Source organism: Oncorhynchus nerka, linkage group LG13 (assembly GCF_034236695.1).
Source record: "Oncorhynchus nerka isolate Pitt River linkage group LG13, Oner_Uvic_2.0, whole genome shotgun sequence".
NCBI lineage: Eukaryota > Metazoa > Chordata > Actinopteri > Salmoniformes > Salmonidae > Oncorhynchus > Oncorhynchus nerka.
In genome coordinates, this window is record NC_088408.1 from 63,183,483 (window position 1) to 63,209,232 (window position 25,750).

The following is a 25,750-nucleotide window of genomic DNA, read 5'->3' on the forward strand; positions in this document are numbered from 1 at the left end:
GAAATGGCAGACACCATGAGACTCCACACTTTAATCAATACTACTACAGCGTGCTATGACACACGCACACACACACAGTTGAGAGGCTAGAAGCGGTACAGAGCAGGTGAGATACCCGCTGCTCCCCCCCACTAGCCACAGTTCTGATGTCATCAGTAACCCAATGCTTTGTCAACCACTATCATTCTCCCTCTATCCCTCTGTCTCTCCGTCGCTCGCTCCCTCTCTCCTGATTGGAGTGGCAGACCCAAATGTAGATGTGGTCTTTGATTTGGAGGACAATAAGAGGAAGGTGGAGGAGAACTCGTAAAACAACAGTGATTTGCGAAACCAGGCTGAAGGCTGTGGTGCTGACACTATCTGAATACACACACATTTACATTTCATTCTCAACCTGGCAATTGTGGCGCCCCGCGTTAGGGAGCCAGCATGCATAATGTATGTGAATGGTCAATATAGATCAATATCAGAGGCCATTATAAACCCATTGTACTTACTGTGCAGTTGGACTTTGACATAAGACTCTTTGTTAAAGTGACTGCCATTGATACAGCCCTATAAATATTTACCAACGCACTCGATCACCTTTCACATACAGCATATCTCTATCCCTGCATTTTCATACAAAAAAAAACCCGGCCCTTGTATGCTATAAGCTATAAGTCCTGTGAACATGCAGCCAGCAGTAAGAGCATCAAAACAATTGGCGGCCATCTATATCAGAGCCACAGACTGCACACCCAGCCATTACAACCATTTAAACTCATAACACCAGCAATACAGGTGGACTACGTCCAACGACACGTTTGTCTCTCTCTTTGCAGCTCAAATAAACAAAGTCCACCGGTTTGTCAGGGACAAGCCTTGCTTTTCCTTCATCTGGCAAGGACATCATTCTCACCTCATCGGAGGAATAACGACTTGCTTTATCAGAAAAATACATATTCATGGTATTGTGAATAACAAAATCCACCTGACATCTTACCTTTAGAAATCCCCAGGACACAGAGTGCAGGTAGTTGACCTCAGGCATTTTGAGAATAAAAATCAATATGTGGTCCAAATATAAACAGAACAGGCAGACTAGAGCCAGCTACAGTGCAGAATGACAGAACCGCCAACAAAGAGGGAGAGGAACAAAAACAACACCAGCAAAAGCAGCTCAACACAGCGAAAGTAGAGTCCCAGAATAAGAGGGGCCTTGAGGTGTGTTGCAGATCCATTCACTGAACAGGGTCAGTCATATCTGCCTCTTCCTCTGCGTCGTTCCTCTGCATGGGGAAAGCCATAGTCCAGGGTTTTGACTGGAGCGCTGCGCTCTAGGGAAGCTGGGGACAGCGTTTGGCTGCCCGTGGTTCTGGTGAGAGCATCCTCCCGCACACACGGACAAACATACTCACAGTAAAACCCGTACACACACACTAAAGACACTACTGGGAGGTGTGAATAATAGATGACGTGAGAGGAGGATGCCTGGATGCTGCCAGTGGTCCTGGAGAGAGAAGCTCTCCTCTCAACGACTTCTAAATAAGGCTGCCTCTGCCCCTCACACACACTCCTATGTTAACCACACGGGCTGCTGCCCTCACCCACACACACACCCAGCCTATCAGGGAGAGGATCGAGAAAACAGAGTGCTTGATCACCAGAGATGATTGGCTGGGCTGGAGCAGAGTGAGCTCATCTCTCTGTGTGATTGGTTGAGGTTGGAGGTATTTGAATTCTGCAGTGCAGCGGGATGGGGACATACTGTATGCGTGTACTGTGTGTGTGTGCATGTGTTTGATGGCACTACTGCGTGTTGTGTGTCATGAGTGTGAGTGTACTCTTGATGTGTGTCATCTAGCTGAGGTAATCTGTGGGACACTGTTGCTGGAAGCAGCAATGGTCTCATCCTGGTCATGCAATATTCACACTGGAGATAGTTCGGGCTAATTTCCTGGGAGTTGAGTCAGAGAAGACCACAGAAAATAATATGTGTAATACATTTATAAATCCCATTCAATTTGCACAAGGCGCGAGGGTCAGTCACTGGGCTGTCTGGAACATGTCTGAATGGGACCGTTTTTAAAGCACAGAGAATACTGTGTGGCACTTCATTCAGGGTCATAAATGATGCTGTATTCTATTTGTTTGACCATGAGGCCATGGCTTTGTCCTCTGGTCAGAAGTAGTGCACTACAGATCTGATATCTTCATTTGACCAGTTTCTCATAGTAGGAAAAAAATCCTACAGCTACAGGACATGTGAATTATTATGTGGATAATAATTCATGGGGATTTTTGTAGGGGTTGATACATTTTTCATTAGGGGAAATCAAGTCCGACAATTTAAAGTGGAAATTACAAACTTTAGAAGTCTTCTTAAAAGTAGAATAAACTACAGATTTGAATTTCCTGTGGCGTGTTCAAATAAAGACAGAACATCTGTATATAAGGAATAGAGTGCCATTTGGGACACATCCTATGTCTTTGGTCCTGACTTTCATGATCAGCAATAACCTTGCTGGGTTTTCTCTGAACTGGGGTTGGGTACAGCTCGAATTGCAAAATTCCGGGAACTTTCAATAAATTCCTTGCTTCTCCCAAAATCTCAGTTGGAGGATCCCAGGAATGAGGAGGGAATAAGCAGGAAATCCGGAATCCTCCAATCAGGATCTCTGTAAAAACTAAAAGACTACTACACTATCAGTTTCCTAGCCAAGCGTGTCTGTGTGTGTGTGTGTGTGTGTTGTGTGTTTGATGTTACTACTCCATGTCGTGTGTCAGGAGGGAATAAACAGGAAATCCGGAATCCTCCAACCAGGATTTCTGGAAAACCAGGGAATGTATTGACATTTTGCAATACTAATACAGCACCGGAGTATGTGTGTTTATGAAGCAGCTTGGATGCAGTATGGATGGATGTTAGTCAGAACACATTAAAAGGCATTAACAGGGGAAGAGAGAACAGGCTATAGTTTAGCTTAAATAAACATGGCACCTGAAAGTATTACACTATCAGTTTCCTACCCGATCCTGTTTGTGTGTGTGTGTGTGTGTGTGTGTGTGTGTGTGTGTGTGTGTGTGTGTGTGTTTGTGTGTGTTTGATGGCACTACTGCGTGTTGTGTGTCATGAGTGTGAGTGTAGTGTGAGTGTACTCTTGATGTGTGTCATCTAGCTGAGGTAATCTGTGGGACACTGTTGCTGGAAGCAGCAATGGTCTCATCCTTGTCATGCAATATTCACACTGGAGATAGTTCGGGCTAATTTCCTGGGAGTTGAGTCAGAGAAGACCACAGAAAATAATATGTGTAATACATTTATAAATCCCATTCAATTTGCACAAGGCGCGAGGGTCAGTCACTGGGCTGCCTGGAACATGTCTGAATGGGACAGTTTGTACAGCACAGAGAATACTGTGTGGCACTTCATTCAGGGTCATAAATGATGCTGTATTCTATTTGTTTGACTATGATGCCTATCTTTAGTTTTTGTCTCCCTTTTTCTCCCCAATTTCATGGAATCCAATTGGTAGTTACAGTCTTGTCCCATCGCTGCATCTCCCGTACGGACCCGGGAAAGGTGAAGGTCGAGAGCTGTGTGTCCCCTGAAACACGACACAGCCAAGTCGCACTGCTTCTTGACACAATGCCTGCTTAACCTGAAAGCCAGCCGCACCAATGTGTCGGAGAAAACACCATACACCTGGCGATCGTGTCAGCATGCATACGCTCGGCCCGCCACAGGAGTCGCTGGAGCGCGATGGGACAAGGACATCCCGGAGCCTGGACTCAAACCAGGATCTCTAGTGGCACAGCTAGCACTGCAAAGCTGTTTCTTGCATTAAGAAAATAGTCCTGCAGCAACAGGACGTGAATTATTATGTGGATTATAATTAATGGCTATTTTTGTAGGGGTTGATATGCTACCAGTGCAGGAAATTTATCTGCATCAACAGAGTGATCAAATTAAGATAGACAATCTGAATATAGGGAATAGAGTGCCATTTGGGACATGTCTTTGGTCCTGACTTTTATGATGAGCAATAACCTGGCTGTGTTTTCTCTGAACTGGGGTTGGGTACACGAACACTGTACTGTATGTGTGCTTCTGAAGCAGCTCGGATGCAGTATGGATGTGCGGTAGTCAGAACACACTGAAAGGCATTAACAGAGGAAAAGAGAGCAGGCTATTTATCTGCTTAAAAAAACATGTCACCTTAATTATTTGTAAACTATATTCGGGGGGCATACACTAAAAGACGACAACACTATGCGTTCACTACCTAAAAAAGTTAAGTTAAGTTAAGCCTTGGACCAATCAAAATACCCTCTCAGTAGATAGCATACAGAGACACTATAATTGCTTTGGCTTTTTTGGAACAGGTCATGTCTCAGATGACCTTCCACCTTGGGTCCCTGAAGGCATTGTGGGTAGCAGCGCTGGAGCAGCTGAGACTGCTGGTCTCCCGTTAAGAGAGATATAGCGCCTCCGCCTGTGTCCGGGAGACTAGGAACAGGCCGTCACAGGCCCACAAAACAGGCAAGCACGCGCACACAGGCCGGCTAGCTGGGCAGTCTGCTATTGTTAACTCAGCAAATAGGTTTGAAACACCCACCTTTAGGTAGAACATTTGTTTTGGGGAATTGTGGCACAAAACAGCAATTCCCTACTGAATATAGACCCAGTCAAAATGGATCTCATATCTAGAGCTATTTTTTTTTATCTCTAACATTTATTTTGGTGGCAGATTTCCCTTTCCTAGGTGAAGGAAAAGAAAGTGTGTGTGTGTGTATATGTAAAAGCTAACAACATGTACATCACCTACACCGTGTACAACATAATGGTATATAATGGCACACATGCCCCTTATTAATACAACATGCCCCTTATTAACACAACATGCCCCTTATTAACTCAACATGCCCCTTATTAACACAACATGCCCCTTATTAATACAACATGCCCCTTATTAACACAACATGCCCCTTATTAACTCAACATGCCCCTTATTAATACAACATGCCCCTTATTAATACAACATGCCCCTTATTAACACAACATGCCCCTTATTAATACAACATGCCCCTTATTAATACAACATGCCCCTTATTAATACAACATGCCCCTTATTAACACAACATGCCCCTTATTAATACAACATGCCCCTTATTAATACAACATGCCCCTTATTAACACAACATGCCCCTTATTAACACAACATGCCCCTTATTAATACAACATGCCCCTTATTAATACAACATGCCCCTTATTAACTCAACATGCCCCTTATTAATACAACATGCCCCTTATTAACACAACATGCCCCTTATTAATACAACATGCCCCTTATTAACTCAACATGCCCCTTATTAACACAACATGCCCCTTATTAACACAACATGCCCCTTATTAATACAACATGCCCCTTGCAAATACCAATACCCATTATGTCTTTCTTCAACTTCAGGATGGATCAGAGACAATAATGGCATGTGATACTGACATCATCAAATAGGTGGGGGGAAAATAATGCTCGAGGCCAGCTGGGTCCAGCGAATGAGATCACTCGTCACAATAACAGTGATGTCACCATTACATACAATACATGCAATTCCACCGTCTACATCTTTTGACTCTCCCCAGCCTGTGTTCTGCGTTTTACCTAAGCCCTGTATAGCTAATGCACATGTTACAACCTGTAGTGAATACAAACAGCACAAAATAACACAATGGTATGTGGATGATACTGGTACCCAATGCTACTGTTCTGGATCACCAAAATGGAATACTTCATGTTGATGTTTTAGTCAAAAAATAGCCATGTCAGAGGTTGATAATAACTGAGGAGGAGTGACAGTTGTGTACATGGTGTGTTCTCGGAGAGTAACATAGCCCGTCTGTCTGTCGTGTGTGTGTGTTCACTGGAGGGAGACGGCAAGCCAACTAGGTGTGTTGCTATGGAAACCAGGGATAGCTGTGTGTGCTAGCCGCTCATATAAGACAGGGTGACATATAGCCTGTGTATAGCCTGTGTTTCTCACCCCTGTATAGGGTCAATGCATATCTGTATGTCTGTGGCTGTACTACCATCTGCAAGTGTTACAGCTACAGGATCGGTGTCTGACTGTGTCCTTTTGTCTGTCCGACCTGCCTCTCCTTTATCTTGCGCCCATCTACCCTATTGTGACATCATGGGGTGTGACATCACCAGCCAGGGAGGCAGCCTCTCCAGCAGAGCCCAGAGCTGCTCAGCATGCAGGGCGTCAGGCCCATGCTGGAGAGAGCCGAGCCGAGCACTCTCCGTGCACATCTCCCTTCCCTGCATGATAACGCTAGATACAGCAACAGATACTGATACAATGGATATCCCCATACCATGTGAAAGACAGTATAATTCATTATATCATTATCCATATTAGTACAGATACTACTGTTGTAGAAGGAAGAGGAATAGGTCTGAGTGAGTGAGTGAGTGAGTGAGTGAGTGAGTGAGTGAGTGAGTGAGTGAGTGAGTGAGTGAGTGAGTGAGTGAGTGAGTGAGTGAGTGAGTGAGTGAGTGAGTGAGTGAGAGAGAGAGAGAGGGAGAGAGAAAAAGCGAGCGAGCGAGAGAATGGGGGTACTAGGGGTGCATATCAATAGTCTAAAGTCACTTCCCTCTCCTTGTATCCTTCCTCACAATCAATCCAAGTATGAATTCAAGATGGCAGTTTGGCTAGAACACATTTGAAAAGCTGTCAAGCTCCCAACTCAGGCAACTCTCTGGTGGCAGGCCCTCCTCCTCTCTAACCTCTAGGCTACCTGTCAATGGTCACTCCATACAGTAGAGTCATGTTCCCAGCTGAGAGGGACCGAATGCATTGCAGTGTAGTGTAGTTCCAAAACACTTCAGTTATGCACAGGTATGCGTGAAGAGATGGATAGTCAATCCTTACATTACCTCAACAGACCTTTCCTCTAGCATAACTGGATACACAGAACAGTACAGTAAGGAAAAACCCAGTATTTGGCAACATGCATCATGTAGTTCCAGACACTCACAGCCCACAGGAGCGCCCTGGTCAAATGGACACATCATTCCATAGATAGATGACACACTTTACTAGATCTCTCTGGGAAAAGAGGTTCTGACCTCAAGACACTGGTCAAAGTTTGTTCCCCAACAGTGTAGGAAGCCAACAATCTTGATTGCGAAAGATCTCACCTCCATGTTTTTTTAAACAAAGACTTACTCAAACGCAACTAAATATGACACACAATAATAAGTAAAAGGTTCTTGTCCTTACCTTGTTGGAGGCCATCTCGCCGACTGAGTGTCTGGTCTGCAAGGTCTCCAGCTGGTCCAGGCACCAGTCTAGCTCCTCCAGCGTCTCAGTGGCCAGTTTCTGATAGGCCTCCTCTGGGGGGGCAAGACAGGGGGGCAGGGGGTCAGTACGGAGGCGCTTCAGGGGGCTAGCGCAGACTGCTGGCCCGCGGTCTGCCTCCCCACACACAGCAATGCTGAGATGCCCCGAGTGGACGCATGGGTGACTCTTCATACTGGTGCAGATGGGCCAGTAGGAGAGTGAGAGAGGCCAAGTCACAAGTCTGATTTCCACCCCAAGACAGACACCCTGATAGGGTGAGACCAGAGGGGCTTAGAGTCCTGAAACCTATCCCAGAGACCCCCCCCCTCCGTGTCCAATAGTCCTACTGTCCAAACCTTTGGAGGAATGACAGGGGCGTATAGTCCTGGAACCTAAACCTAGCCCAAAACCCTGCACCAGGCTGTTGAAGCCCAAGCACCCCTAATACAGCAACAGTTAAAATCACAGCAGAGACTGAGAATATGGAGAGTGCCCCTTAGGTTTGGATATGATACAACACCAAAACAGAGACAAAGACAAACACACACACAGACACACAACAACACACAGAATCCCAGTCTCTCAGTGATGTGTGTGTCTGAGGTTCAGTATACAGTCCATAGAAGAGATATAATTCCAGTCATGGAGAAGGATGAAGAGCAGTCTGGATAGCAGGCCCATGTCTGCCCAGGGGAAGGATGGAGAGACAGAGGGATAGCAGGCCCATGTCTGCCCAGGGGAAGGATGAAGTGCAGTCTGGATAGCAGGCCCATGTCTGCCCAGGGGAAGGATGGAGAGACAGAGGGATAGCAGGCCCATGTCTGCCCAGGGGAAGGATGGAGAGACAGAGGGATAGCAGGCCCATGTCTGCCCAGGGGAAGGATGGAGAGACAGAGGGATAGCAGGCCCATGTCTGCCCAGGAGAAGGATGGAGAGACAGAGGGATAGATGAGAGGAGGGAGGGATAGGGGTGGAGGAGGGGCAGTAGGTCCAGACGCTGTCCAGAATCTCACAACCAGGAGGGTTTCATCACCAGGCTGGAACAAAGGGGAGCACACTGTAGCATGCTGGTTGGCTGCCTGGCTGGCAGGCTGGCTGGCTGGCTGGCTGACTGGCTAGCTGTGGGGTGCGCGCTTACCGCACACACACAAATCACACACACACCAGATGGAGAGCTAACCGTAACACATCACTCTGCCTCAGCCTCCCTGCAGCAGAAACGCTACATGCCAACGCTATAATCCAATGAGTGTGTGTTGAGTCTGGGCTCCGTCCTATAGATGATGTGTGTGTAGCATCCCTGGTATCCAGACGGCAGATTGCTGCTCTTCCTCAGAGCTGTACCTAAAGCCTGAGAGGACTGCACTGTGGATAGGGGAGGACCCCACAGAAAGCCCGGCCTGGAGTATGAGGCAGTGGAGCTGGAGTTGGCGTGTCCATTCAACGGAGAAAGAGAGAAGGGTGAGGGAAAATAGGTGGACAGATAAGAGGAGACAAAGAGAAAGAGGGATGAAGAAAAAGAGAGGGAGAGAGAGGAGAAAGAGACAGAGCTTCACAGGTTTTTCCCAGACCCTTCAAGCGACTGCAGTTTCTCTGATGTATCGTATGCAGTATGTGTCTGAGACAGATGACTGAGAAAGAGATTTATGGGTAGTGATGCATTTTAAAGAGGAATAATCTCTGAATAATGATTGTAAAGTCAGACAATTTCAAACAATGTTAGGGTGAGGTATCAGTAGTCTATTCTAACCCCTTTCAAACCTCAAATAGCAGTGTATCAAATATTTGTAATTTCTATTATATTCTATATTCCTTATTTCCATTGCAAATGTAAGCAATGCACTGAAGCCTCTCTCAGTCATTCATTAGTAGAGTGTGTCACCTTCTCAAAACCCAATTAACCCTCTTGCTGTGTTCCGGTCGAATTGAACCGATTTACAAGTTTTCTCTCTGAGAAATGTAGTTAATTTAATCTGATTGTCATAAGGTTCCACGACTTTGTCTACACGGCATCTGAACACACAAAATACATTTGGATAATTTTCAAAACATTTTGGGTGCTTTATTTAACTTTTGTACACCTGTGGTGTTCACAGACAAAACTCTCTGGTCATTAGAAATGAATGGGTGAGACTACAATTAGTGTATAAAATGAAGTTCCTCACTTCCTCTCCCAGACCCCCACATATTGTACATGTGTGTTTGAGCACACACACACACACACACACACACACACACACACACACACACACACACACACACACACACACACACACACACACACACACACACACACACACACACACACACACACACACACACACACACCTCACTCCCCTTCTTGGCTTCCATGGCAACCCCCACAGGAACCTTTCCCCAAATAGAATCTTTCCCCCATGGGAACCACACCTGTTGGAATTCTCACAAACAATCGCAACATTGTTTCAATAATGTATATAACTTTTCTTGCAGCTGGTATATAAAGCTTTTTTGAGGACCTTCTCACAATTCCTTCTGTGGCAGCACATTGACCAAACAATATACGGTATGTGAGGCTCTTGATCATATCTTTGATCATGACACTGGTGAGGATTAGAGAGTCCTTGTTAAACTTTGACACAAAGTAGTCTGTGACTACTTTTTTAAACTCAAAAAACAGTTGTATGTGCTCAGGTCAATGAGGCCTACAGACCATAAATAGCAAATAGAAGTTCAAAACTTTTTTTCAAAAGTTGATCAAAAGATCTAACACAACATTAGGTGATAATATATGTATTATTCTGGATTTATAATCAGCTATAATGGGGCGGTCATACCTTGTGGGATTGGTAATAATCTGAGAAAGATTTAGGGAGTTCCATTGCTTTAGGACTTGGTCAGTTGGTTTAAGCATGTCCAGTTGAGGTCACCTAACAGGACAAATTCAGACTTAGTGTAAGGGGCCAGGAGAGAGCTTAGGGCAGGTAGGCTACAGGCCGGTGCTGATGGAGGACGATAGCACCCAGCAACAGTCAACAAAGAGCTATTTGAAAGTGTAATGATTAAAACCAGCAAGTCAAATTGTTTGGGGACAGACTTGGTGGAGACAACCGAGGACTGAAGGTGATCGTTTATAAAGATTGCCACTCCCCCACCTTTGGAAGATCTGTCTTGCCGAAAAAGGTTAACATCCATATTCAAAACACTCTTGCTTAACAATGTCTTAGTAATGACCAACACATCTGGATTGGAGCTGTGAACCCACACTTTCAATTGATCCATTTTAGTTAATAAGCTTGTGTGTATGTGTCTGCTATGAAAGTTGAACTGTGTGTGTGGGTTTTCATGGGTGTATTCATTCCACCGATTCTGTTGAACAAGTTTCTTGAACTGAAGCAAACGGAATGAAACGGGGATAGACCTACCTGTATTTATCCAATAGAAACTCCAATTTGCAACTGTTTGGACTAATGATTCCACCCTAGATCAGCTAGATGCAGTCAAGAGTGTGCAAGGCGGTACTGAACCAGTCACTGTCTGTCACCTTCATTACTCACATTTTCCTCTCGACCTGTGTGCACCTACAATGTAAACTTTCATTTGCAGGCTAGGTTGCAGCAACCTCATGATGGGTATAGAGAAAATGCAAGTATCATGTAGTAGCGTAAATATATCGGTGTTACATTGAGCTGGGTGAATGGAATATGAATAACAGTCATCCAATATGCTGTAATAAAAATAAGACCATGCTCATAAAAAAAAAAATGTGTTGTCCTCCCTAATCTTAAATGGCACCGACTGCCACTGGTGTCTGCATATGTACTATGTGCCAAATGTACAGTAATACGGTTCAAAGTATGGAAGTTCCCTACATGAGTACAGTATAGGCTATGTGTGTGCAACATGTACAGTTATTTTCCCAGCAAGCCTCAAACATCAGCATTGCATCACTGTAACTGGCCCTAAATCTCTCTGTCATTCTCCTTTGTCTTTCAAGCTCAACTCTTTTACATTTCCCTCTCTGTATCACTCCCTCTCTGCATCAATCTCTTTCTCTCTCAATGGCAGGGGTGCCTCTCTCTCTCTCTCTCTCTCTCTCTCTCTCTCTCTCTCTCTCTGTGGCTGGGGTGCCACTCTCTCTGACAGAGACTGCACTGACGTCAATGACATTCTTCTCATGCTTAGTGCGACATCAGACACCAGCGCACAGAGAGACCACTCTGCTGCACAGACAGCAGGCTGCTGCCAAACACTGGACCGGTGCAGCTAGGAACACTGGAGCTGGACTGGAAGTGGGAGAGGGGTAATCCTGTACCTACCGCCAGCAAGGACATGTAGTTGCTTTAATATATGTTGCCATTGCTTTGGAAATCATCATTATCATTTAGATTTGAGTCATTTTGCAGACGCTCTTATCCAGAGTGACTTGTAGTGAGTTCATACATTTTCATACTTGTTTGTACTGGTCCCCTGTGGGAATCACACCCACAATCCTGGTGTTGCAAGCGCCTTGCTCTACCAACTTCGCCACAATGAAACCAAAACCCAAATTGGTTTAAATCCATTATATTTTATGTCCAATCTTCATGAGATTAAAGCAGAAGGAAACTAATTTGAGAGCTACAGCTACACGGCGATACTTTGTCCCTTATACCAGTGGTTCCCAAACGGTGGGGCTTCTGAAGTTGTAATGGCAGAAAATTGGTTTTGTTCATCAGCAGTTTTTCCTCTTGTCATGTCAGTCATTGCAGACTGTAGAGAGACATTTATAACTGACATTTATAACCGCTCAGAAATGTCCAGATCAATTAGTCAGCTAACATTTTTTAGCTATGTTCTTTTTAGCTCATTGATTTTGTTTTAATGTTTGAGTCACTCAAATATGACATGAACACACATAAGACATGCAAAATGAATAGAATTGCAGGAAATGAGCTTTAAAATGGCAAAATGTCTCCATCCCAAAATGTATAGCATTGCAATAAATGCGCCAACAAGAGGGGCCAACAAGAGGGGTGTGAACAGTTAGTGTCATGAACAATGCTTGTGCCCATAGCAATAGATGTGTGCAGGGGTAACAAGAATGCAATTAACCATTAATAAACGGACAGCAGTTCCATTCCCTCACCACCTGGTCTGAATCACAAGACGAGCATTATCTTTTCTCCTCGGGTCAGAGTTCACACAGCTACAGCACTCTTCATTGGTCTATTCTCCTCATCCAGTCTATTCTTATCCCACACTAAAAATAGCCGTCTTCAAACACCAACCAATCGATACATTGATGGACAGATGTCTAATAAATAAAGTGATAGGGGAGGGAGGAGGGGGACGGAGCTGAAAGAGAACAGCCTAAATGTCATGTGCAACTCATGGCAGGGCTCGTCTAATGCCCCATTGGCCTCTCCATGTCCCAATTGGACGGTTCTACATGACCTCCTTTATTGTTCTTCTCAGCAGGATAGCACCAGTATCTTAAGATCAAATTTCACTCCTTGACAATCCTTGTCATTCCCAAAGAGGCTGGCCTTTCGGCGCTGGATTTACGAGAGAATTGCTCATTGGTTGTTGGAAATAACAAACATAACATGTGGAGCCTCAAAAAATGGAATTAGAAACATTTAGCTGTTAGCTAAAAAACATGTTGTATTTTGAGGCTTAAAATCAAAACTAAGACGTTTTGTGGTTGGATTTGCAGTATGTATTCAGTTTGAGAATTTAGACTGAGCAAGCAACTTTTGACAGGCTGGCTTCATCTTGACAAACAAAATATGGTTGCTTAGAAACCAGATAACAACGCGTTCTGTGGAGAAAATAGTTTCAGTATTTGCATAATCATTATGATTGGAGAATAGCTGTGAGGGTAATGAATCCTCGGACCAAATCCTCTGTTCTCCTCAAGCTTCGATACAATGTTCATATTTGAAGATGCAAGAAAGGCCAGTCTCTGGCACATGACATGGAGCAAGCACAGAGAGTGGATTAGATAAAGATACTGGGACCCAGGCTAGGATGACACTGCCAGCACAGGCCTTCACATGAATTACAAGTAGTCAATTCTCTCAAACAATCAGTCCCATGACTCACACTATATTTTATGGCCAGGGCCATAATGGATGCACTCTAATAATTTCTAAATATAGTGCAATTTCATCAATTATTCACACACTGTGTGCTACACATGTTCCCGGGTAGATAGTGGAATGTTTTGTGAGAAAAGGAGGTTTTGAATGTCATGGCACCTTACACTAGTGAATACTGTACATGGGTTTGGCTTGTCACACGTGTTTTGTTTTAACAGGGCAATAAGAGACTGTGAATTCTAGCTTGGATATGTATGGCCCAAATACAAGATCTACAGCACTCTGAGAATGAGAGGAGCAGGATATGGGACAGAGTATGGGACCTGTTATCAGAGTATGGGACCTACCGACATGGTATGGGACCTACTGACACAGTATGGGACCTACCAACATGGTATGGGACCTACTGACACAGTATGGGACCTACTGACATAGTATGGGACCTACTGACATAGTGTGGGACCTACTGATATAGTATGAGACCTGCTGACATAGTATGGGACCTACTGATATAGTATGGGACCTACTGATATAGTATGGGACCTACTGACACAGTATGGGACCTACTGACATAGTATGGAACCTACTGACATAGTATGGGACCTACTGACATAGTGTGGGACCTACTGATATAGTATGAGACCTGCTGACATAGTATGGGACCTACTGATATAGTATGGGACCTACTGACACAGTATGGAACCTACTGACACAGTATGGAACCTACTGACATAGTATGGGACCTACTGACACAGTATGGGACCTACTGACACAGTACGGGTCCTACTGACATAGTATGGGACCTACTGACACAGTATGGAACCTACTGACACAGTATGGGACTTACTGATATAGTATGGGACCTACTGACACAGTATGGGACCTACTGACACAGTACGGGTCCTACTGACATAGTATGGGACCTACTGACACAGTATGGGACCTACTGACACAGTACAGGTCCTACTGACATAGTATGGGACCTACTGACACAGTATGGGACCTACTGACATAGTATGGGACCTACTGACACAGTACGGGTCCTACTGACATAGTATGGGACCTACTGACATAGTATGGGACCTACTGACATAGTATGGGACCTACTGACATAGTATGGGACCTACTGACATAGTGTGGGACCTACTGATATAGTATGGGACCTACTGACATAGTATGGGACCTACTGATATAGTATGGGACCTACTGACATAGTATTGGACCTACTGACATAGTATTGGACCTACTAACATAGTATGGGTCCTACTGACACAGTATGGGACCTGCTGACATAGTATGGGACCTACTGACACAGTATGGGACCTACTGACATAGTATGGGACCTACTGACATAGTATAGGTCCTACTGACACAGTATGGGACTTACTGACATAGTATGGGTCCTACTGACACAGTATGGGACCTACTGACATAGTATAGGACGTACTGACACAGTATGAGACCTTCTGACATAGTATGGGACCTACTGACATAGTATGGGACTTACTGATATAGTATGGGACCTACTGACATAGTATTGGACCTACTGCCATGGTATGGGACCTACAGATATAGTATGGGACATACTGACATAGTATGGGTCCTACTGACACAGTATGGGACCTACTGACATAGTATGGGACTTACTGATATAGTATGGGAACTACTGACATAGTATTGGACCTACTGCCATGGTATGGGACCTACAGATATAGTATGGGACATACTGACATAGTATGGGTCCTACTGACACAGTATGGGACCTACTGACATAGTATAGGACGTACTGACACAGTATGAGACCTTATGACATAGTATGGGACCTACTGATATAGTATGAGACCTACTGACATAGTATGGGACCTACTGACATAGTATGGGACTTACTGATATAGTATGGGACCTACTGACATAGTATTGGACCTACTGCCATGGTATGGGACCTACAGATATAGTATGGGACATACTGACATAGTATGGGTCCTACTGACACAGTATGGGACCTACTGACATAGTATAGGACGTACTGACACAGTATGAGACCTTATGACATAGTATGGGACCTACTGATATAGTATGGGACCTACTGACACAATGTGGGACCTACTGACATAGTATGGAACCTACTGACATAGTATGGGATCTACTGATATAGTATGGGACCTACTGACACAGTGTGGGACCTACTGACATAGTATGGAACCTACTGACATAGTATGGGACCTACTGACACAATGTGGGACCTACTGACATAGTATGGAACCTACTGACATAGTATGGGATCTACTGATATAGTATGGGACCTACTGACACAGTGTGGGACCTACTGACATAGTATGGAACCTACTGACATAGTATGGGACCTACTGACATAGTGTTGGACCTACTGATGTAGTATGGGTCCTACTGACACAGTATGGGACCTACTGACATAGTATAGGACGTACTGACACAGTATGAGACCTTCTGACATAGTATGGGACCTACTGATATAGTATGAGACCTACTGACATAGTATGGGACCTACTGACATAGTATGGGACTTACTGATATAGTATGGGACCTACTGACATAGTATTGGACCTACTGCCATGGTATGGGACCTACAGATATAGTATGGGACATACTGACATAGTATGGGTCCTACTGACACAGTATGGGACCTACTGACATAGTATAGGACGTACTGACACAGTATGAGACCTTATGACATAGTATGGGACCTACTGACACAGTGTGGAACCTACTGACATAGTATGGAACCTACTGACATAGTATGGGACCTACTGACATAGTGTTGGACCTACTGATGTAGTATGGGACCTACTGACATAGTGTGGGACCTACTGACATAGTATTGGACCTTCTTACATAGGATGGGACCTACTGATATAGTATGGAACCTACTGACATAGTATTGGACCTACTGACATAGGATGAGACCTACTGATATAGTATTGGACCTACTGACATAGTATGGGACCTACTGACATAGTATGGGACCTACTGACATAGTATCGGACCTACTGACATAGTATGGGACCTACTGACATAGTATGGGACCTACTGACTTAGTATTGGACCTACTAGCAGGACCTACTAACATGGTTGGCTGTTCACCCTGTCACACACACTGCCAGCCCTACATAGTGCTAGAGGGCAATGAGAAGTGCCCTTCAAGAACAGGTCTATTCTGGTTCCTGTGTCATCTCCTGAATAAAACACCTGAGAGAGAAGCCCTATTCTGAAGTAGTAGGGGACCACTCTCCTCTCCTCTTTGACAAAGGTTACCAACAATCTGTGTCTTTCAGATTGCTTACAGATGATTACAAAACAAAAATGAAAGCAAACTTGATATTGTTCATTTCGTTGTTCTGTTGGTTGGCTCTGGCTTATTAAGTACATTGCTAGTGAATGGCCGATTCGTTTCATGGTGTTAGTAAGACACACTGATTTAGATGTCATTCCCATCACTGTATACCGGGTCACTGCTACAGTGGGGGGCAAAAGGTAAGGGGTCACACCAGCCTGCTAAGCCCAGCCTCAGATGTAGTGACCTGATTCTAGCAGGATCCCATAGGGCTGTGTGGAATGTAGGGTCTGGCTGTGAGCTGTCAGTCAGGGGATGGAGCATGGGGCCTGACAGCACTTTGGCACAGAAGCCTTTCCCAACAAAGGCTGAGTGACAGACAAACAAACAGGTGAACCGCAAGTCAAACAGTCCTGCTGATGCTACTGTACCAGGGTTGCTAACCACTGTCCTGCAGCCTTCATGCTGTTTGGTTCCCATTGTGCTGTACTGTAGCTACAGGCGTATCTCTTCCACACATGTCAGCCATGTTGTATTTACTACACACTCTGGATCGCTTTGATACAGTGTCCTGTTGTTTGGCTCCCCCTAAAGGATCTCTATGTCCTCATCCTCTATCTCGGGTCGGACAGTTCCCATCCCAATGTCTGTCATATCACAATGCCATGACACCATCATCAAGGGATGCTGCATTTTACCAAACGGATAGAATGGATGATATTGCTGAGTATTCTCTCTCCCTCCTTTCACTATCAACATATTCATACAGTACACACACACACACACACACACACACGCACACACACATACAACAGGAGGTTGGTGGCACCTTAATTGGGGAGGATGGGCTCGTGGTAATGGCTGGAGCAAAATCTGTGGAGCGGTATAATATACATAAAACACATGGTTTGATTCCGTTCCAGACATTATTATGCGCCGTCCTCCCCTCAGCAGCCTCCACTGACACACACACTAACAAACACAAAGACCACACAGATAAAGACTATCAGCGTACCTGTGAATGAGGTCTTGGTGATGGGAGGTGGATTACACATGGGTGATCTCCTGGTGTTGGGAGAAAAAAAATACACATTGATCTCCTCCCAAAACACGACTACTGTTCTACCTCATTCTATCTCTCTCCTATCTAACTCCTCCTGTCTTTCTCCCCCTTCTCTTTCTCCCCACTCTATCTCACTAACAGAGGTAAATCTGCTGCACCCTTTCCAGCTGAATCAGTCCCTATTCATCACAGATCTCGCGTTGAACAGGAGCGCTATGGTGGAGGGCCCCTTTACTGAGTGGGACTGCTGTTGTTGTAGTCCCAGTGAAGACCAGCAGGGGGAGAACTACAGCAAAGGACTCACATCTTCTCCAACACATTGTGTCAAATGGCAGCAGCATGTGTCTGGTGATATAGCATGCAGGCCAGGTCAAAATACCAATTAGTGGCAAAAAGATCAGAATTGGCCTGCCTGTGTAAACACAGTCAAAGAGAGATGACATGGGGAATACTGAAGCAGTTTGTAACATAACACCAATAAAGAGTGACTTAAGTTGGAGATATCATATAAATACATATATATCCAATATATAGCCTCAAAATCCCCAAATAACACTAATATTTAGCTATAATTAGGGTAGCTGTGTGCCTTTCTCTAGACTACTACACAGCAGTAATTACAGATTAATTGTGTATAAGGTACATGCAGTGTATGCGTCCGAAGACTTACTTGTTGGACACTCTGTCTTGTGTACAATTGGTTAATGCGGCAAAATTATTCCGTACAGTTCTTAGACTGGCTAGAACCTGGAGGAGATAAGGACAGATTGACATTAAAACCTCACATGAATCTCTTGAACAGTGATTTCCCCATCCAATCTAAACTGGTCAATGGGCCTGGGTCTTTTGCACAATTTCAGCATAGCATACTCTACCGTGGTTTCCTGAAGGAATTAGGCAACAACACAATAAATCTTGCTTAGCAATCGTGCCATTGCTCACCTGTGCAAATGGTGTTACAATCATATCGTCGCCATGACTGCAAAAAAGAGACAAAGATAAAAAGGTTAGATTACATTTTTTTGAGACACCTTTGTCTACAGACATTCTAAACATGACCTTCACATTTTAACCCTCTGCGTGACAAAGAGGAGATGATCCCAGCTGTAGCCATGACTATGGCAAGACTAGAGTAATATGGCTATACAATGTGGCCTCAGGGCATTTCATATTATTCTGCACGTAAATCTGTGACACCCCATTTAGTATGATACGTTACGTTATGTAAGATTATGAATGGAATTGCGGTCGTAAAATGTCATACTGTTAGAAGACATATACTATCATACGTCTTATACAGTCGTACAATAGCATATGAATTTGATGATGTAACTTAACTTCTTGGAAGAGGTATTCATTTATACGTCTTTCTCTGAGACCAGGTTGCTTGTTCCATAGTAACAACAAAGGGGAATTTACGTTGGTGATTAGGTGAACTACCGACAAAGGTTAGGATAATTTATGTGAATGGTCATGGAACTAAAATAACAAAGGTTAGGTGAATTGGGTTACGTTTAGAATAAAGGTTAGGGGAAGGGTTAACGAAAATGTAGTTCCCAATGCGACTCGAACACGCAACCTTTGGTTTGATAGACGGTTGCAGATTACACCCTCTGATCCACCCCGAGAAACCTCGCTACTTTCATTTTCTGTCTAAAGTAACAAGACCAGGGGTGTCAAAAAAGTCGGGAAGGTCTCACTTAAAATGTATTATATTTCCTTGCCATCAAAATTTGCAAAAAATAGTTTTCGTACCATCGTTTTTGTTATTTTCGATGCTCCTTGATTGTTATGCTTTCGTTACAATGACTGTTGGCAAGCTGGCCGAATTAAAAAGGCTACACATTGTCAATTTGGTTTAAGTAATTTCAATCTCGATTAAGACCGTTTTTCGCACGATAAAAAAATATATATATAGTACCAGTCAAAAGTTTGGACACACCTACTCATTCAAGGGCTTAGATGCACTATTGTAAAGTGGCAGTTCCACTGGATGTCATAAGGTGAACGCACCAATTTGTAAGTCGCTCTGGATAAGAGCGTCTGCTAAATGACTTAAATGTAAATGTAAATAACACATATGGAATTATGTAGTAACCAAATCAAAATATGTGTCACGGATACTCCCGGTACTGCTGCTCATTCCGTTGGTATTTGGTAGCATTGCCTTTAAATTGTTTAATTTGGGTAAAACGTTCCGGGTAGCCTTCCACAAGCATCCACAATAAGTTTGGTGAATTTTGGGCCATTTCACCTGACAGAGCTGGTGTAACTGAGTCAGGACTGTAGGCCTCCTTGCTCGCACATGCTTTTTCAGTTCTGCCCACAAATGTTCTGTAGGGCTTTGTGATGGCCAATCCGATACCTTGACTTTCTTGTCCTTAAACCATTTTGCCACAACTTTGGAATTATGCTTGAGGTCATTGTCCATTTGGAAGACCCATTTGCAACCAAGCTTTAACTTCCAGACTGATGTCTTGAGATGTTGCTTCAATATATCCACATAATTTTCCGTCCTCATGATCTATTTTGTGAAGTGCACCAGTCCCTCCTCCCCACAACATGATGCTGCCACCCCTGTGCTTCACGGTTGGGATGGTGTTCTTCGGCTTGCAAGCCTCCCCCTTTTTCCTCCAAACATAACGATGGTCATTATGGCCAAACAGTTCTATTTTTTGTTTCATCAGACCAGAAGACATTTCTCCAAAAAGTATGATCTTTGTCCGCATGTGCAGTTGCAAACTGTAGTGTGGCTTTTTTTATGTCTGTTTTAGAGCAGTGGCTTCTTCCTTGCTGAGCGGCCTTTCAGGTTATGTCGAAATAGGACTCGTTTTACTGTGGATATAGATACTTTTGTACCTGTTTCCTCCAGCATCTTCACTAGGTCCTTTGCTGTTGTTCTGGGATTGATTTGCACTTTTCGCACCAAAGTACGTTCATCTCTAGGAGACAGAACGCGTCTCCTTCCTGAGCGGTATGACGGCTGTGTGGTCCCATGGTGTTTATACTTGTGTCCTACTGTTTGTACAGATGAATGTGGTACCTTCAGGCATTTGGAAATTGCTCCCAAGGATGAACCAGACTTGTGGAGGTCTACAATTGTTTTTGTGAGGTCTTGGCTGATTTATTTTGATTTTCCCATGATGTCAAGCAAAGAGGCACTGAGTTTGAAGGTAGGCCTTTAAATACATCCACAGGTACTCCTCTAATTGACACAAATTATGTCAGTTAGCCTATCAGAAGCTTCTAAATCCATGACATAATTTTCTGGAATTTTCCAAGCTGTTTAAAGGCACACTCAACTTAGTGTATGTAAACTTCTGACCCACTGGAATTGTGATACAGTGATTTATAAGTGAAATAATCTGTCTGTAAACAATTGTTGGAAAAATTACTTGTGTCATGCACAAAGTAGATGTCCTAACCGACTTGCCAAAACTATAGTTTGTTAACAAGACATTTGTGGAGTGGTTGAAAAACTAGTTTTAATGACTCCAACCTAAGTGTATGTACATTTCTGACTTCAACTGTATGTGTTTGTTTTGGGCTTCGTCCTCGTCGTTTTCATGACGTACTTTATTTTGGGTGGAGAAATCAAAAAAACTTTTACGTATTCCTGTGCCTGTCTCATATAATTATACAGCGTGACAATATGTGACCCGATTCAGGAAACTATGTCGCAAGTCACGACTTCACAGGACAGCCGTTTGAATGGTTTAAAAAAAAAAATCTAAATGTTTTTTGGGGGGCAGAAATGCCTTCTGGAACATGTGAACTTCCATGTGTCTTAATATCAAACCTGTATGCCAACTGTAAATACGAATACAATTGTTAAATGACGAGCCTAGTTGATTTAGCCACAGAAAAAACAGCAACCTTCCCGCTATATGTTTGACACCCCTGAACTACACTACTCTGGAGCTCTGTCAGAGAGACCACCAGGTTCTTGGTTACCTCCCTGACCAAGGCCCTTCTCCCCCAATTGCTCAGTTTGGCCGGGCGGCCAGCTCTAGGAAGAGTCTTGCTGGTTCTAAACTACTTCCATTGAAGAATGATGGAGGTCACTCTGTTCTTGGGGACCTTCAATGCTGCAGACATTTTTTGTTACCCTTCCCCAGATCTGTGCCTCGACACAATCCTGTCTCAGAGCTCTACGGACAATTAATTTGACCTCATGGCTTTGTTTTTGCTCTGACATGCACTGTCAACTGTGCAACCTTATGTAACGGTTTTCTTTAGGTGAAGTAGAGGCGGACCAAAATGAAGCGTGGTTGTTATTCATTGTACTTTAATAAAGAAACTGTACACAAATAAACTAACAAAACAACAAACGTGGAAAACCTAAAACAGTCCTATCTGGTGCAAAACACAGAGACAGGAACAATCACCCACAAACACACAGTGAACCCCAGGCTACCTAAATATGGTTCCCAATCAGACACAATGACTAACACCTGCCTCTGATTGAGAACCATATAAGGCCAGACATAGAAATAGACAAACTAGACATCCAACATAGAATGCCCACTCAGATCACACCCTGACCAACCAAAACATAGAAACATACAAAGCAAACTATGGTCAGGGTGTGACACCTTATATACAGGTGTGTGCCTTTCCAAATCATATCAAATCAATAAAATGTATTGGACTCCAATCAAGTTGTAGAAACATCTCAAGGATAATCAATGGAAACAGGATGCAACTGAGCTCAATTTCGAGTCTCATAACAAAGGGTCTGAACACTTATTTCTGTTTTTTATTTGTAATAAATTTGCAAACATTTCTAAAAACCTGTTTTTACTTTGCCATTATGGGTTATTGTGTGTAGATTGCTGAGGAATTTTTGAAAATCAATTTTAGATTAAGGCTGTATCGTAATAAAATGTGTAAAAAGTCAAGGGGTCTGAATACTTTCTGAAGGCACTGTATACAGTACCACTATTGGCGTCATTCATTGAAATCTATAGTAGAGTTCATTAGAGACGACATCCACATGGCCTTTACACACCCTCTACACAACCAAACATCATCATCATCCTTGGGGAGACTGGCCAGACAAATGCAAGGACTGAACACATGGGCTATATTTATTGATAAGCTCTGTTCTGGGGTCAAAAGGTGGGGGGTGGGGGGTTGGAGGGGTAGGCAACTCAATATTAGAAGGTTTTTCTTAATGTTTTGTACACTCAGTGGACATCAAAGAGAAAAAGAGGAGAAAAAGAGGAGTGAAGGTAGCACTAGTATTATGTTTTTCATTGTTGTTCAAGACATTGAACAAGACATTTTGACCCCAGAACAGAGGGGTGGCAGGTAGCCTAGTGGTTAGAGCATTGGGCCAGTAACTGGAAGGTTGCTGGATTGAATCCCCAAGTTGACAAGGTAAAAATCTGTTGTTATGCCCCTGAGCAATGCAGTTAACCCCCAGGTGCCGTGGATGTCGATTAAGGCAGCCCCTCTCTGATTCAGAGGGGTTGGGTTAAATGCGGAAGACACATTTCAGTTGAATACATTCAGTTGGACAACTGACTCCCTTTCCCACAATATGTCGGGGCATGGAATCTACAAAGAGTTCCACAGGGATGTTGACTCCAATGCTTCCCACAGTTGTGTCAAGTTGGCTGGATGTCCTTTGGGTGGTGGACCATTCTTGATACACAAGGGAAACTGTTGAGCGTGAACAACCAAGCGGCATTGCAAACCGGTGTCAAGAACTGGTACCTACTACCATACCCCACTCAAAGGCACTTTTGTCTTGCCCATTCACCCTCTCAAGGGCACACATATACAATCCATGTCTTAATTGTCTCAAGGCTTACAAATCAAAAATGAGTCATGTAGTGCATCAAAGATTGTCCATTTTGTATATTCTATATAAAAAATTGACAATGTTTAGCCTTCATGTGAGATATCAAAGACACCTGTTTCTTAATTTACTGTAGGTCAATGATAAGCACCAGAGTAACAGTTGGCCTCCAGAGTAACACTCTGTACAGTAACTTGGTTTACTGGAACAATTGTCCACCAATTCCACTTTCCTTAGAAACCACAGTGTGGCAACTGGGAAAAGTAAAGGGACATCATGTTACATACAACCTGGTGAGGAGCTGCCTGATATGGCTGACCAACCGACCCCGTAAAAAACAAACACATTTCACTAATGCTGAGGGCAAAGGGCTTCGAATAGAGACGTGTCACTGTGACACCTCAGCATCAGCTGTCAATCTAACAGAACTGGGAAGGGGCAACAAATGCACTGACAGCTATCACATCATATCACTCACCACACCTTTGAAAACAGTCCATCTCTTCAGTGAGAGACATAGTACTACATTTTGTAGATAGACCCTGTGTGTGTGTGTGTGTGTGTGTGTGTGTGTGTGTGTGTGTGTGTGTGTGTGTGTGTGTGTGTGTGTGTGTGTGTGTGTGTGTGTGCGTGTGTGTGTGTGTGAACAGAGAGACAGAGAGAGAAAAAACTCACATGTCGCTGGCGATGGAGGAGTTTCTGGACATGGACTTGGGCGACAGTTCGTAGTCCGAGTCAGAGCGGTAGAGGAAGGACTCTCGCCGCTGACTGTGGACAAAGTTTCCCTGCAGTATGAGCCCAGACCCCGGGCTGGCCATGGGGTCCAGCGGGCTGCGCCCTGACGATGTGCCGTTGTCCACATCGAAACTGTCAGACAACAACCAGAGAGAGAGGAAATATTACACATAATCATAAACAGTGGGTGTTAGAAACATAGGATACTTGTCTGCATTTTTGTTTATTCGTACTGCAAAGAACATTGAGCAGCAGGTTGCTTAGGATTCAAAATATTCTTTCAAACAGCCACAAGAATATCCAAAAGCCTTTATATGGTAACTGTAACAGGCCAGTACTGTAGCACAGGCCAGTACTGTAGCACAGGCCAGTACTGTAACACAGGCCAGTACTGTAGCACAGGCCAGTACTGTAACACAGGCCAGTACTGTAACACAGGCCAGTACTGTAACACAGGCCAGTACGGTAACACAGGCCAGTACTGTAACACAGGCCAGTACTGTAGCACAGGCCAGTACTGTAACACAGGCCAGTACTGTAGCACAGGCCAGTACTGTAACACAGGCCAGTACTGTAACACAGGCCAGCACTGTAACACAGGCCAGTACGGTAACACAGGTCAGCACTGTAACACAGGCCAGTACTGTAGCACAGGCCAGTACTGTAACACAGGCCAGCACTGTAACACAGGCCAGTACTATAGCACAGGCCAGTACTGTAACACAGGCCAGTACTGTAACACAGGCCAGTACTGTAACACAGGCCAGTAATTGTAGCACAGGCCAGTACTGTAACACAGGCCAGTACTGTAGCACAGGCCAGTACTGTACTGTAACACAGGCCAGTACTGTAACACAGGCCAGTACTGTAGCACAGGCCAGTACTGTAACAGGCCAGTACTGTAACACAGGCCAGTACTGTAGCACAGCTGTGATAAAGACAATGACTCATTGAGTCACCACCACCACTTAGGACAATGACGCAATCCCCATTTGATGTCACCGTTCCTAAGAGTCCTCCAGATTACCGCTGTCACCCAGGATGACCTGACCTGTTACAAAGGGAACCAGACCTGGCTCTACTGTAATCCTCCAGAGGGATCCCTCTCTACGTAGCACCAAATATATCTTCATCATCACTACCACTATCATCATCACCAGTGTCAGCTATGTGATGAAAATAGCTGTTGTGATCATCCTATAGGACCCGTGGTGGAGCTGATAGGGGAGCCCGTGCTATTTGGCACAGTGTGTGTGTGTGTGTGTGTGTGCGTGTGCGTGTGCGTGTGTGTGTGTGTGTGTGTGTGTGTGTGTGTGTGTGTGTGTGTGTGTGTGTGTGTGTGTGGTGGAGGGAACAGTGTGAGCTGAGTGGACTGCGTCAGCTGTGTCTGTGTGGGTTCGTCATTGTGAGTGTTGATGACGTGGTGTTGTGGCTATGCATGGGTA

General features: G+C 44.2%; 1 protein-coding gene across 1 annotated transcript in view; it reads right to left on the minus strand.

Moving 5' to 3' along the window:
- LOC115139824 (3',5'-cyclic-AMP phosphodiesterase 4D-like) overlaps positions 1 to 25,750 on the minus strand; it is an 83,662-nt gene that overhangs the window by 9,336 nt on the left and 48,576 nt on the right. Inside the window, exons 2-6 of the mRNA XM_029677636.2 lie at positions 24,246 to 24,437; positions 18,707 to 18,743; positions 18,435 to 18,511; positions 17,717 to 17,766; positions 7,270 to 7,382 (exon numbers count right to left, since the gene is read on the minus strand). Coding sequence (XP_029533496.1) covers positions 7,270 to 7,382; positions 17,717 to 17,766; positions 18,435 to 18,511; positions 18,707 to 18,743; positions 24,246 to 24,437 — 469 coding nt within the window. The remainder of the gene's footprint in view (positions 1 to 7,269; positions 7,383 to 17,716; positions 17,767 to 18,434; positions 18,512 to 18,706; positions 18,744 to 24,245; positions 24,438 to 25,750) is intronic.